At 33.7% G+C, this 15,974-nt stretch overlaps 1 protein-coding gene across 3 annotated transcripts in view; it reads right to left on the bottom strand.

The window, feature by feature from the left end:
* Positions 1-15,974, bottom strand: part of LOC106663794 (hemicentin-2) — a 653,163-nt gene that overhangs the window by 75,623 nt on the left and 561,566 nt on the right. For all 3 annotated transcript variants that reach the window (XM_024229781.1, XM_024229783.1, XM_024229784.1), the window contains one exon: positions 13,687-13,841. In XM_024229781.1, the coding sequence (XP_024085549.1) occupies positions 13,687-13,841 (155 nt within the window). The remainder of the gene's footprint in view (positions 1-13,686; positions 13,842-15,974) is intronic.

The following is a 15,974-nucleotide window of genomic DNA, read 5'->3' as shown; positions in this document are numbered from 1 at the left end:
CCCTTTCTATGTACCAATCACACGATCCATATCGACCTAAATGTTCCTCTTGTTACCGAGCTAGCCCAAAACCGCTACAAAACGTTCCATTCCAAACTACCCTAGCATCCGAACCCTTCCGTCAAAATCCTGTCATCCACCTCATTGCGTAATAATCCCAACAGAAGACTGAAGTGTCGGTGGCCCCGCGACAACCTTAAAGCCGGGGACACACTTACCCGATGTTACGCCATGCCACGCTACCCGATGCGACCCGACGCCTTGCCACGTTTTTGTATGGTATGCACATCTGCCCGACGCAAGCACATGCCGCGTACAGTCATACAGCGTGTATCACGCTCGCAACGCCTCTTTTGTTCTTAATTTACTATTTTGAGCAAAATCTTGTAATAAATTTTTAGTTTAATTTTAAGCGCACAACCATGTAATAAATCATTTGTTAAACTTTTATTGTTTATAAAAACTTATGCATTTTTGATCTCGTTTAATTTGGTTAACATTAAAATAGGAATGTTGTAATTAATATAATGACAAAAGTACATGCAGTTAATTTGAAATAAACTACAAAATTGATTTGTATTCATCACTATGAGGGTCCTGTTTTGGCGCTACACGACGAAAATGGTGTAATTTTACGAGCAAAACCATGAAATCAATTGTTAGTTAAATTTTATGAACCCCAGAAGAGCTGGACGAGGCTGTGAATCTCTTCACCACTGCCATTCAGCAGGCGGTCAGGATGTCACACCTCTCCAGTCCTCCCAGAACCCCCATACTATCCAAACCCCTCCCATCATACATTGCGAACCTCCTGTACCTAAAACGCCAAGCCCGAGCCGCGTGGCAGAGATCAAGATCCTTCCGACCATCAATCCTTTAATCAATTATCCCGCTTAGCCAAAAAAGAATTAAAAATCTACCGTAACAAAGCTTTTGACTCGTACCTATCCAACCTTACGACTCTAATAAATCACTCTGGACAGCCACGAGAAGAATCCTAAAACACCACGTCCCATCTTTTCCCCTCCGTCGAGACGATGGATCATGGGCCAAATCTGACCAAGAAAAAGCCGATACATTTTCTCGACATCTCCAAGAAACCTTCACTCCTCATTCTGAGCCCGGCAATGCTTCAATGGAAGCAGATATTGACGAATACATTATATCTCCCCTTCCTATGTCACTCCCTCCGAAAGCCGGGAGCCGCAGAGCGTAGAGTACGGTAGCTTAGCATAGCATCGGGCAGATGTGCACGGGGGTAATACAACCTTATGGAAAAATGGCCTTTGGATTTGAGTCGGGTCGCATGGCGTTGAATCGGGTGTGTTCCCCGCTTATCACTTGACATCGATCTCCTAGGACGGAGTCCATTTCGCTCATGATTTAGTAACGGCTATCATCACTGCGCATGCTTTCATGGTACTGTTATGATTGTTTATATGTAAATATTATTATGATTTACTTGTTGCTTCGAAGAATACACATGTAAAAAAGTATTGATGACAGATGAAAAATACTTTTCAGTCGGTTATTAATAAACAAATTTTTGTCAAAGTATTTTTTTTCTATATTATCCCTGTTTGGTCGTTTTGTAATTTTAATTGAAATAAAATGACTTCCTTTTTGGGAAGTGTAAACACGACGTTCAGAATCTCCGTAGGGGGACAAATATTAAACGTTTCACCTCACGTCTCGAAATTACGATGATATTGCGGAAAAACCTGGCTCCAAGTAGAAGTGAAATGTCAAAAGTTAGACCGACGTGAGAACAAGTTTCATAATTGAGGCTACGCATCGCGGACGAGTCTTGCATTGAAAAAACGAAATGCAATTTCTTTTCCAACTTACCGTCTTGTTGAGAAAGCTATAGATTTACAAAACTTTTTTATAAATGTAGGTTTCAGTGTATAATACTTACAATATACATTATATATTTATTAACATTATACTGGTTTGAATAGGATTAGTTTCATATTTAATATGCAATCTGTAAAATTTAAAATTTAATTAAATTCACTAATTTCGTGGTCCGCTTGACCAATTAATACATTACAATTAATTAAGATTTTTAGTTGAGATGAAAAAAAGTTAATGGCACGAGCGGGATTCGAACGCACGATCTTCGGCTAGATACGCCGCTGCTCTACCACTTGAGCTATCGTGACCTTGATCCACTCGGACATCAACTTCCTATCTCAACCGATCTCAAGGAGGGAAAACTCATAAGGTGGGGTTGAGATAGGAAGTTGATGTCCGAGTGGATCGAGGTCACGATAGCTCAAGTGGTAGAGCAGCGGCGTATCTAGCCGAAGATCGTGCGTTCGAATCCCGCTCGTGCCATTAACTTTTTTTATCTCAACTAAAAACCTTAATTAATTAAAATTTAATAACCTTATACCTATTTTCTAATAATGGTAACATTTAAAGCATAATTGGTATAAATGCCTTTTATTAAATCAAGGGTAAAATATAAAATCAAGGATTTTCTGGAATAATCTAGAAAAAAATAAAATAATTTTTGTTTAAGTGGAAATGAGTGTATCAGATCTATTTATTTATCTATCTTATTATATATCTACTATTTATCTTATTTATTTATCTTTCTATTACAGATTTAAATTACTTTACTATTATTGAATATATTATGAAATATGCTCTGTAGTGAATACTGTTTTTTTAAGAAAATGAACTGAAAGAAATGAAACGTAGACAAAAGTACGTTGAAACGTATATGATATTTAGTGAAAAGGGTGTCAGAGTGGTTTTTCCAGGTGGTTTTTTCAACTACGAGGAGAGTTTCCTTTCGAAATACGTTCGGGAAGGATCAAGAGGTTCAACTTCAATCTTTACTCCACTTTATCATCTACTTCATATCACCTACGAGTGGCGGATTTTTGTGTGGTATAGGCGAAGAAAGTAAAATGATCCGTTTATACAAATTAATGTGTGTTAGCAACGACACATTTAAGAACATGTGTAATAAGAAGCATATTCTTTGTAAGATTTTCATTTGAAATGCCAAGACTCCGATCAATATTTCGAAAGATCAGAGGCGGGGGATGGAAATCTGATTTTGAACAACACACTTTTTCATCCATCATGGGGACAGCCAAATGAATCCATTAAGCACTTTCATGGGCGGAATTATCCAAAAAAAGATTACTTTAATGCATTTGGAAGGACAGAGGGGAGTCCTTTACAATAAAGTGCTTCCTGAGTAAGAAACGGTCAGTTCCATCGAATACAGTGTTCAATTTGACATTCTAAAATAGAGATCGAAATGTTTCCCATCATGATAAGTTTTCTTTATGTTCCAATCTATGTTGCGACACATAGGCAGTAGCACCCTTGCATGATGATCTGACATATCTCGTTCAGATCACTGTAAGGAATTAGTCGGGTTAATTGTTCAAATGAAAATCTTGTGGGTCAATGATCAAAATAATCATTAACGCTGAAATTATTTTGAAGGCTAGCTTAATCAAATTAGCTGAATATGACAGGGAATAATTTATTGACGTAAGTTGTCATACCGCAACAAAATTATTCATCTGTGTTAAGCCAATCACTGGGCATAATTGTAAAAAGAAATTTTTTATATACAATTATTTATAGTATTTACAAAACGAAAAACCGCCAATAGTTTATTTAAGTTGGTAATCCCAAATGAATTTTCCCATTGCTTCTGTAAGAATTGTGGACCTTTATACATAGGGACATGATATATTTTATGGTTTGAAGGATGGGAAATTTATCAGAATCGGGCTCAGAAAGATAATAAAAGAAGGTACAGTTTGAAGGTAGCATAAAATAGAAGCATAAAAGTATGAGCTTATCTTTTTCTGTGTATTTATAGCATGGGTCAAAATTCTGTGCTTAAATAAATTTTCAGATTCAACATTTCTGCCAATTGTTTCTCTCTCGCTTAACTTTTGAATGTTCATTTGCCCTATTTAATTAAGAAAAAAAAGAAAAAACTTTTAATTGTAAAATTTAACTATTTTTTCTCTATAATAAAAGGATCAATACCTGGACAATACAGACGGTATAGGTTTTTCCATTTTTTCGTAGGGGTCAAGTTAGGAAAGGATTCTAACCTTCTGATCACTGCGACCAATATAGGTCTATTGTGGAACCTCTATTATTAAAAACTAAAAGCGCTTTTTCACACAAAAGTAAGCACTTTCTTCGGCGCCTCTTTGCAATCTTGGTGTGAGAATTATCGTTCCAAAGTGGCTGTACCTTCTACGTCCTAGTGCTTTACATTAACATGTGCCGATGCTTCTCGTTATCTTGACTCGGCATGTATCTGACTTTGCTCTGCCAATCTTTTTTATGTGGTAGATAAGTGCCTGTAATTTTCCTCAAATCATGCCTGCTAAGATAGAAGAGCACTTTCGGGGTCCTTTTTTATTAGCGAATTGGTCAGCCTGATCAATTTCTTTCTATACATTATAAGGTAACATTGCTATGCTCTAGAGAGCTATATTTCATCAGGTCATATTTTCTTAGAATGCGATGCGACCATTACATTGGTGTATCCACTGATGACCCTATTAGTAGGTTATGCAAGAAGGAAGAAATTGCTACCGTATTATCTTCAAATGAACCAACCGCTCAATGAAGGTGCCAAGAAGACCCGGGAGAAGTAATTTCAGCAATGACATACTACTTCTTGGAGACCAAACCCTACTCCCCTGTATCCTCTTTCTATTTATCGACATCACTCATCGATAAAGTAACACACAGACCAATGACTGAAGATGTCAAAATGCATTCGGCAAACTAAATCAGCCCTGCCGATTTCATATCAATATTTCTCGGGGGAGTTTAGCAATAAGCCTAGAACTACCTCCAGTCCAAAAATTCTAGTTGTAGTGTCAGTCTTGAGGGTGAGAGAGTTTTATTATACATTGGTTTTTATGTTTTCTTAACGCTATTGGGCAATTTAGACATTTTCAGACAAGATTAAAGCTAAAAACAAGCATTTAATGCCTTTATAGCAGACTGACTTTCCGAAAGAATGTCGATCCCCGCATCTTTTTTTTATATCGAGTTTTGTGCACAAAGTTAATTACATGTATTTCAGCTTGGAAGATAGTTGGAAACAGTCCAACGGGTTTTACTAGGGTGTAATTCCGCCCATTTACTTCTACACCTATTCCCTTTTCCATCTTTGGTCCATCAGTTCACCATATAAGGACCCCTTCCTGAAGGGTTGCCATTTTTTCTAAAGATCTCTGTTATTTATGACCACCTGGAAGGGTTTGTCAAAATTGAGCTTTCCTCTCATTTTGTCAGGAATCTCATTTATTTTAATCCTCTCTAGAATTTGTGATGACTTCTCCCTTCATCTGAATTTATTCCTGTTGTAAATTTGTTTTTATTTCTTTTCTGTTTAAAATTCTTCTAAACTCTGCACATTTTTGTTTTAAAGATGATTCTTCCTTAATTTGATTATACATCTCTTGAAATTTGATCTAATAACCTTAAAACGGACTATAACTTATTAAAAAACTAGTTTCCTTCAAATTACTCGTTCGTTATTCATAAAACATCGTTAATACATTTTCATTAAAAATCGTACAAGTTATACATCAAGCCAACAGGATCATATAGTACATTACAATCTAAATTATGTATGAAACACATAGACAAAAAATGTGATTGGAACTCTATAAAATTTGTTAAAACCTGTAAAACCCTAAGCATCTTGACCGACAATAATCTAAAATTTAAAACTCATTCACAAATAAAGTCGGAAAACGCTACTTTAAATTAACTATTCTAAAAATATGCTTGCTAACCATACCATCAGAGTAGCTTATTTTATTTTATGTCAATCTCTTTTGACAAATGAAATTTTTGCATATGGTTCTACTAATATAACTACTTTAACTCCCTTCCAAATTACACCAAAACGTTTAAAAAAATTATTCTAAATAAGAAGTCCACGTACATTTCAATTAAACTTTTTAGAGGCTATTATATATATNTCATATATATATACACACATACATACATACGAATTTTTTTATATAGGAATAATTTTTCTCAATCTGAAAATAAATCATATCAGACAAGATATAATTTAAATATTAATATTTCATTACGTATACATACACTAATTTTTATTATAATGCTGCCTGGAGATTCGCCCCAAGAAACAGTTTTAAAATTTTTAATTTTTTAATTAACACAAATGAAAAAAATCTATTTTTGAAAAGATAAACTTATCTATTGATGTTTTCATATTTTTATTTTAATTATTTTCAAAGATTGTCTACACCTACACAAAAATATTGATTAATTTAATTTGTGCTAATTTATAATTTTTATTGTATTGCACTTTATATTTTTATATTATAATTTTACATTTACATTATATTCCATTTCTTTTTTATGTATGCTTTGATTAAAAAATCTTGTAAAAATAATACATAAATAACTCTTTACCATAGGGCATTATTCTTTTGAGGCCTGGCAAAAATAGGGCTTATTATTTCTTTGTATCTCAGGTATCTGTTGGCATTGTCTAAAGCTAAATTTGCAATTTAGATCCATTGCAGTTCGTGGTCCGATTGGCCAATTAACATTTTTCAATTATTTAATATTTATGGAAGGTATTGGTTGAGATAAAAAAGTCAGCGTCACGAGCGGGATTCGAACCCACGACCTTCGGCTAAATACGCAACTACTCTACCACTTGAGCTATCGTGACTTCGATCCGCTCGGTCACTAACTTCCCATTTCAACCTCACCTTGAAAAATGACAAAAAAAGGAGGGAAAATTCGAGAGGATCAAAGTCACAATAGCTCAAGTGGTAGAGTAGCGGCGTATTTAGTCGAAGGTCGTGGGTTCGAATCCCGCTCGTGACGCTGCCTTTTTTAACTCAACCAATACCTTCCATAAATGTTGCAATTTAACTTCAAAAGTTTTACTGAGAGCCACTAACAATCCTAATTTCTTTTTGTACTGGATTAATCCGTTTTAAAATAGTTTAGTTTTGTTAAATCTAAATAGATCTGTAAAGTGAAAAAGAAAATGATGAAAGTACTAAAATTCCATAAGAAAATTAAAGTTTTAATATGTCCCAAAGAAATATTTACCTTTTGTGCTAATGAAAGTTAACATGAAAAAGTGCATTTTTTAGAAAAAATACTTATGTTAGATTTCTAAACGTACCAAATCACTGTATATAATAGTCAGGAAGAATTGTTTCTCACGGGTTTGTCAAATCTCAAAAATACCTTTGTGGTTCATTAAAAGAATATGAGCGAGGCTGTAGTTTATAATGGACGCTGGCAATATCCACCAAGACTAGAGGATTATAGGATTTTTCTGTCACTTTGATTACATCGCTTATGATTTCAACATAAATCTGAGCGGTTGTCCCAAGATAAGCCAATCATGTCCCAAGGGTGTTGCTGATGACGACGGACTACACACGCTAATGGTTTTTAGATGTTCCCTTTTCAGCTGGAGGTTTTTTCTGTCTTTCTATCGGTACAGAGATACGATTTTACACGCGTCTTTTTTTAAAAACAAAAATTCTTATAGGGTTTTACGTTTGATAAAAGTAAAATTGATATTGTATTTTGTCGTAGCGAATTATTTATAACCATACACAGAATGGATCTTCACTGTTAATGGATTGTTTTAAAGTACTACATACTGATGAGTGTCAGTCAATGATGGTACAAGTTATGATTATACATGAGAAAAGAACCAAAGATGATGTCAATTAGGAAAAACTCAGTTCCTCTATGCAGTTCTTAAGCAATATAATTTAGTTCATGAGGGCTTATTTCAATTTAATTTTAATTGATCATTTAAAAGGGTAACTTGAATATCTACTTACAATGTTGATACATTAGGTTAAATAAAATTAAAAATTGAGATCTTATAGATCATGATTGACTTTGATCAGTGAATTCTGTAATATGAAAGCTCGACGAAAGAACTGAGACTTTTTTTCAATTGGCCTCATCCTTGACGTTTTCTAATCTATAATCCTAATTTTAATCAATAATATTGATATAAATACATATTGAAATAATTAATTTTGCCTGTTTTAATTTTTATCAAAGGTTACCTGCTATATTTATTATTGTTCAAAAAATATTAGTTAGTCCAGCCCAGAAGCTATTGTTTTTGTAAATAAAAATATTTATTTTAAGAATTTCTACAGATCAATAGGACATGTCCACCATATGAACATTTTTTCACAATTCCCTTCCACGCACACCGATGGTGAATTTTATTCAGATAAAGAGGACCCCAGGGCGAAATAGTGAGGGAAATACAATAAATAGCAATGTTTTTATCCGCATGAGAAAACAAAGGGAAGCGCCACGGGCCGTTAGAACTGCAGTAAAGCAACACGAACACTGGGATACCCTCTGTCATTGAGAGTGTGTGGGATATCTTCAATAAATATTACAAGCTCGTGTTTATCCTGTATGTCGAAGTCCTTGGAGGTGTGACATTGTCGAAACAGAGTTGTATTATTTTATTTACTTTTTAGATATGAAGGAAATTGAGATTAAATTAATATTTTGTTATAACAATATGCATTGTTCAATAGTGACTAGCAAATTATTAAAACGTTTTAATCTATTCGGGGCATAATTTATCAATTTGGATAGACTAAAATAAACGAATCTAATTAACTCATTCTACCAAAGGTCTGGTCATTTGTGATATATGAAATAATTGAAATTGATTAATGAAAATACTGAATTGTCTAGTTTAAAAGGTAAAATAAACTGCTGAAAAATGAATAGGGATGTTGCCAATTAAGTAATATTTACTTTCAATAACATTCTTCTTTTCTTTTCTTTTTTATTTTTTTTAACGAGTGTTTGCACAAGCAGAGGTTACATCAGCCCTCGGAGTGCCGGTGTTTTTGAAAAAAAAAGTCCATTTGTAAGCATGTGTGGTTCGAATTCAGGGCCGCTGGATTCGAACCCGGGACCTTTACCTTATAGTGATGAGCGCCGTGTCAACGCCTGAACCGTTGCGGCCGCCGACGTCCCTTTTTATTTTATTTTAATTAAAAATTGTATCACAATTAGTTAGAGATTATTATGTTTTACTAAATGAAAATTTAATTAATGGATTTTGACAAAATAACAAAATAAAAGGGTTTAATTCCATAATGTTGTTTATTGGGCGCAAAAGTTTTTTTAAACATATGTTTGTTGTTCGACCTGCAGATAATCTATGTAGGGTTCCAATCTTCGTAGAAGTCATTAAAACATTTTTTAAACAATTAATATCGTGTATAATGTACTATGTTAGCTAAAACTCTGTACACCTGCTAGGTGTATTTTCAATAAGGTTGTCACTAATTTCATAAGGAATTTCAATCCATAGATGGCGCAACGCCTTATTTGTTGCAGGTCAACTGGCTGCGGATGCTTGTCGAAAAGCCTTCTCTGTAACACCCATAAGTCAATGGGATTGAGGTCTGGTGACACTGGGGGAAGGGTAGATGGGACATTCCCAGGTTTTGTAAACATTGATGAACAACCTGCCTCTATGAGGTCCGGCGTTGTTTTACAGAAATCGAAAATCTCTGCCAATGAGATTTCTGGTTTGAGGAATGTATTGCTCGATAATTTCTTGGAGTGCGGTTTCCTTCAACAAAATGGAGTCCAGTTCGTGGTCCACTGTAAATCCCACCCCAGATCACCAAACTGTACTGAAGGGAGAACGAATTGGGACATTCTCTGTTTTCAGTTGACACTTTGGCGCCTGCTATTTCTATACAGACAGAAACGCGACTTATCAGTAAACATAACAGCAGTCCAATTGGTGTCCATTTCTAGGCGCTCGCTGCACCATATTCTCCTGAGTTGCTGGGGGCGGGGTGTTTCTGCAGGTCCTCTCAACCTGTTGTTCGGTGTTCCTCAACGTATGATGTTAGGCCAACTTCCCACAAACGATTACGAACAAAGGCCTTGCCGAAACATCTTGTACTTCATTCAGGATCTAGCGGGCACTATGGAAGGGGGTCCCGTCTTGCAGCAATGACCATATTTCTGTCCTTGTTTTCCACGGTTAAAGAGAATACAACTGGATTAAAATGGAGAAAAAACGAGAAAATAGATTTGTTTACAAAATGAGCAATCTTCATGTTTTCTATTCTTAAGTAAATCTGTTATTAAACATGATGATTAACATTTGTTTTTGTTTTTTATTTGTATTTTCTATTTTGCCAATTAACAAGAATATATCTGCTGATTTAAATAAAATTAATAGAATAAGAATAAATTACAAATATCCCTATTTATTTTTGATCAATTTATAACAAATTGGAACGATCATAATTTATAGTCATTAATTTCACATGTTTGTATGTACGAGACTTTACAATCTCTCTTTAAAGTCATCTTTGATATGAAAATTAATGTTTTATAATGTATACACAAATGTATAGAATATTTCTATAATTTGCCATTTAAGATGGTGTAATATATGCATTTGCAACTCGTATTAGCCATCTAATGGTTCTGGGTTCGAATTCCGGCGCAGCCCATGGCGTTTTAATTAAGAAAAAATATTGTAAAATGCTTTGGTTCCACGTCCGCAATCTCAACGGGTAGTTGAACGTGAAGAAGGCTTGCATGACAATGTTTACTTTTCCTCAATAAAGATGTCTACCTCGGCTAATTTCCTTATTTTTGTTTGATTTAGGAGGGGGTTATTGTTTGAAGTGTTTTGTTGTTCATCGAAAACATCGTAAACAAAACGTGCCCTAAATAATTTTTTTAGCTATTGACCATCTTTTCTATTAGGAATTGCTAAAACATCCTTAATTTTGGGTTTAAGTTGTGTTAGATTTTAACATCGTAAAGCACTTTCTGAGACAGAGAGTTGTCCATTGGTTGCAGTTTGTATTATCTCTGAATTGTTATTATTGCAGTTATTTTATAAATTAAAATAACTCGACTTGATCGTAACAACCGGTTGCTTTTTGCAGTATATCCTAAATAAATTAACATCTAATTGACGTTTTTTTCAAACATAAACTTTTAACCGTTTTATTGGCCACAGTGGGTAGACTTTAAATCCTACTGAAAACTTATCAATCTTTACTTTCCAAAACAATTATAGTCAAAGGATCGCAAAAAATGGCTCAGGTCCAGCTACGATTGTAGCATAACACGTATTAAAGGAAAAATTTGAAAAGTTTAATTGATTAGAATTGGTATAAACGCTTGTGTTGGAAAGCTTTTGTATACTGAAGGTTTTGGTATAAATTGTAATATTTTTTTAACATTAGCAGTTTTTTCTTTCTTCCTAATGCCAACTTCTAAGACATTTTTTGAAAAGCCGCCACCCTCACATGGAGTTAATAGAAATGATAAATGATGGAGTGAGTGTGGTGTTCAATCCTTTTTAAAAAGATAGTTCCTACTTACAGTAAGTTGTATTGCAACGATCCGGATTTCGAGCCTTTTAGCTCATCATCAGATTGAACGACTTCTACAACGTCTCTCGTCATGAATTGCCAAGTGAACCCGCTGATACCTCTGCCAACGCGACGTTCCAATTAGCAGCTGATTTTTTTAATGGCGCTCAATTTGAACGTGCGAAACGCAGAAATTATAACACAAATAAATATTATACTAGTAAATACTTAATGTTATTAAATTACTATAAGAATAATAACAATTAAAATAATTAGTTTAATTATTTGGATGTTTGACATTATTTATGTGCATATTTAAAATGGGTGGTAGATCAAAATCTGTTATATCATTAATGCATTTATCACCATGTTCAATTTTACATTTTTTAATTTCAAATTTCTCAAACTAATCTAATTCTTTCCCTTTGTCGAAACTATGTAACACTCTTGTATTTTGATTTGAATTGAAATTATGTTTAAATCTTTCTTTTAGATGGTCCTTAAATTCCGAAAATTTGCTCGATTTAGGCAAGTGTTCTTTTACTCTTGTTTTTATTTCTCTACCGCTTTGTCCTATATATTTAATATCACAATCATTACCATTGAGTTGGTAAACCCCGCTTTTTGCCAAGTTGTCTACTTTGTCTTTAGACCTGATGATGAGCTAAAAGGCTCGAAATCCGGATCGTTGCAAAACAACTTAATGTGAGTAGGAACTATCTTTTTAAAAACGATCACGGAGTTATTTTAATGTGTTAGTGGTTTTGCTTGTCGGTGCCTTTGTTGGATTCATTCTGCGTGTTTTTATTTTCCCTGACATTCTTTGCGATCATTTGATATTTGTCAAGTTGATTGGTGTAATGAATTGTCAATTTTTCTGATTAAGAGTTTTTTTATTGTTAGATATAATTATATACATTCAAATTTTCAAGAATGTTAATTTTTCTTCCTTTGGGAGGTTGTGTAGTAGTTTCATGTTAATGGACTGTGTGGATGGGTTTTTGTCGTGAGTAATGTTGCTTGACTGTCTTTATGCCTAAATAATCTTGTATGTTTTTCGTATCTGCATTTTTTAAATACGGAGATAACGTCCTGTCTATCCGATGTAGATATTTTTTTAAACAAAATCAACTAAATAATGTACACAATCTCATTAAAAAACGGCTAAATTTACCACATTTAAATACATAAGGAAATTGACAAATCTGTTGAGAAATTATGCATTAAAAAGCACTGACAATCAGTTAAATTTTGAATTTTTTTATTCTAATCTTTTCGCCGAAAGAACAAATTATTGTCCCGATCTGATCACTGTTATAAATAGTGTTTTGCAATTGGATGATCAATATCATTTATCAATATTATGAAGAAGTTTTATTTCTAAATGCTTTTTTAAATTAAAAGTAAAGTGGTTGTTTTTTTAAATATTTGCATTCGGTAAGCAAACAGTAACCTTAGTCAGGCAATATTTTATAATAAGCCAATAAACATTTCGATAATTTAGAAAACATTGATTTAAGGCGAGCCATAAATAAACGTCACAGCGTTAAAGTAACAATTCAACTTGTGATATCAGATTCCAAAGTGTTGGCACAAAGTTGTGTCAAGGACCAGCAGACATGATCGAGTGTCGCCATTATTCACTGCTTATTGGCATAAAAAAGTAATATTTTAGATATCTTCTCATCCCTTTTGCCTAAGCCGAGAATGAGTTTCAAAATGAAACACATGTTTTATTGACGCGTACAATTCGCACGTATATTTCGCTGGATAACGCAATGCGGAATATGTATTAATTATTTGTACGGATTGATTCATTTTGTAATATTTCAAACGTACTTTTACCACACGGTGAGTTAGTGTGCAAAACTTTGTAAAACCTACCGTCAAGATTTAACTAAAACTGGATGATTTAATTATATTTCACTATAATATAACAGAACATAATAACATCTTAAATAATTTAATAAACTTTTTCGCCTATAAACCTGTTTCGATTTAAAAAAAACAACTCACCCTAAATGTAATCAATCTTTATAGATTAGTTTGAATCTCAATGTTTGTATTGATGTATTTTTGCGACAATACAACAACACAAAACAGTTTTGCAATAAAAATAAATCATTCGTGTTCATAAATTGAAATAATTATTTTTAACAGTTTGTTAGAAACAATATCGATTTTTTATTATATAATCTTATTACTAGTATCTTTAATCAACTCGTTATAGTAGTTGAGGAGAAGTATGTTGAAAATAAACACTTACTGCTCTGTCTCCAAGGTTGCGAACCCTGCAGTGCAGATAGGCACTTTGCCCTACGGTTGTCGTTACCTCTCGTTTTGTAGAATTGTCAAAATAAGGTTGTGTAAATGGCTGTTCCCAGTAGCTGTGTGACGTCGGCAGATCTTGTAATCCTCCACCTGAAAATGACAGTTTAATTATTAGTTTTAAACGATAAAACTGGCGTTTAATATAGTCAAACCGTGGGTTTATATGGAATCAATACGATTATTTATGATATTAGAGAGAATGGAGGGCTTTTCTTCGTTCCATTAGCGTCTTTTAAAATAAATATTTTCTTTTAACAATCAGTACATTGTTTTAGTAATATTTACGAACGGTATGAGTGAAAACCATTAAACCAATTTAACTATATCTGTTATTAAATATTTCTACGATACTTCTTAATCTAAAAACTCTTTTAAAAAGTTAAAAAAAATATAGAAAACATTTTACTTACACGCAAATAATTAAGAAGATTAACTCAATTAACATAACTTTTCTTTATTCATAGCTGCGTGTTTCTTATTAAAAACCTTTTCGGGTGTTAAATTGATTTGACAAAATTGAATCTTGACTAAAGTTAGAAAGGAAGTAATGGCGAAAAGTTTAAAGATCTTACTTAAGAAATGAATTGTTTATTGCTTTAAATTTTTAATAGATTCAACTTTAATTGAGTAAACAATTGAAAACATCAAGCAATAATCGTAAAACTTAGCAAATTAACGCTTAGCAACATAAATTAATTAATAATGTAATTTGCTATTAATTAATTGACTAATTAACGTATAGTGTAATTAATCAATTAGTTTGTCCTAATTGCAAAATATTTTCACCGGCTGACGTTTCTTCTAAGGCGACACCCAGACAGATAGAGATGAGACAATGGAATAATTCAAATAATTAACAGAAATGTTTTAAAATAATAAACTTAGGAAGAATTATTCTTCGGAAATCGTGAGATGCGGTCTGGTGTGATGTTGGTTTCAGAAAAACATTTTCTTTATCGTGCCAACGTTTCGATCTTTATTGAGATCATCTTCAGGGCCTGGGATTTACAAACATTGTTTAAATATAGCAAATACATGTAGGATGGGGAAAAAAGTGATTTTATACAATGCAAAAAATATTTTTTTTATTCAATCAAAGTGTTTCTACTCACTCGAAGTGTTTGTTTTCTGCGTAATTGTGCCATTTTTGCGTGTCGTGTTGAGAGTGCCAGTGAGGTATTGCTGTTTTAAGTTTACATATTTTTATGTATTTATTAATATAATTTTTTTGCATTGTATAAATTCACTTTTTTTCACATCCTACATTTATTTGATCGAAACATTGGCACGATAAAGAAAATATTTTTCTGAAACCTACATCACACCAGACCGCATCTCACGATTTCCGAATAATCATCGACTAACGGTCACTAATTTTATGCCAAAGAATACGAAGTCAACAAATACTGGCGTGTCTCATTATTACAGGAGCAATGCATACCTGCCACACTAACGCAACGGAAACTGCAGGATGGGACGTCGCATCCTTACAAGTCTATGTACAAAATGTGGATTTTGAGAGTGCCAACAGGCTCCTTGAGATAGGAAGAAACAAAACCAAATCTAAGAAGAAGCCATCACAAAATTTTAACAAGAATTAAAATAAAGCAGATGGCTACAACGGTGTCTGACAAAACGAGAGAAAAGCTAAATTTTGACAGACCCTTCCGGACATAGACAATAGGGAAAAAAGGTGACCCCCAAGTTTCAAGAAGGGATCGAAGGTGGAACATAGTGTAGGCTTTGGGAAAATATTGCCGAACTTAACCCTATCAAAGCCGCCTGGTCTGACCCCAACGATTTCCCAAGCTGAAGTTCATGCAATACAACTCCGTGCACAGTTTTTAATAAAGAAAATTACGAAAGGTGCACAGACACACTCAAACAGCCATTCAGCCAGAAAGGGTTTAAATGTGTATGTTTTCAACTCCGAACTTGTCTGGGAGTGCCTAAATTGCCTAATGGCTCTGGGAAAGCAAAACAAAATTACCATAAAAAAGGTTCCCTGACACGAAAGCGTGGTTGAAAATGAACAGGCTGACAACCTAACCAAAAAGGGGCACAACCCTCCCACCCCCGATACCAGACCCCACAACTAAGTCTTTCGTTGTGTGTGTGTGCTTCAATTGTTACTGGAAAAATGGATTGAGAAAGAAAAACTCAAACACAGGACAAGCAGTCCAGGTATGAGGAAATGTAAGAGATTTATAAATCTCTTCAAAC

The sequence above is a fragment of the Cimex lectularius genome, unplaced genomic scaffold, assembly GCF_000648675.2.
Source record: "Cimex lectularius strain Harlan isolate CLEC.00 unplaced genomic scaffold, Clec_2.1 scaffold41, whole genome shotgun sequence".
NCBI lineage: Eukaryota > Metazoa > Arthropoda > Insecta > Hemiptera > Cimicidae > Cimex > Cimex lectularius.
This window is presented reverse-complemented; position numbering and strand designations above follow the sequence as displayed.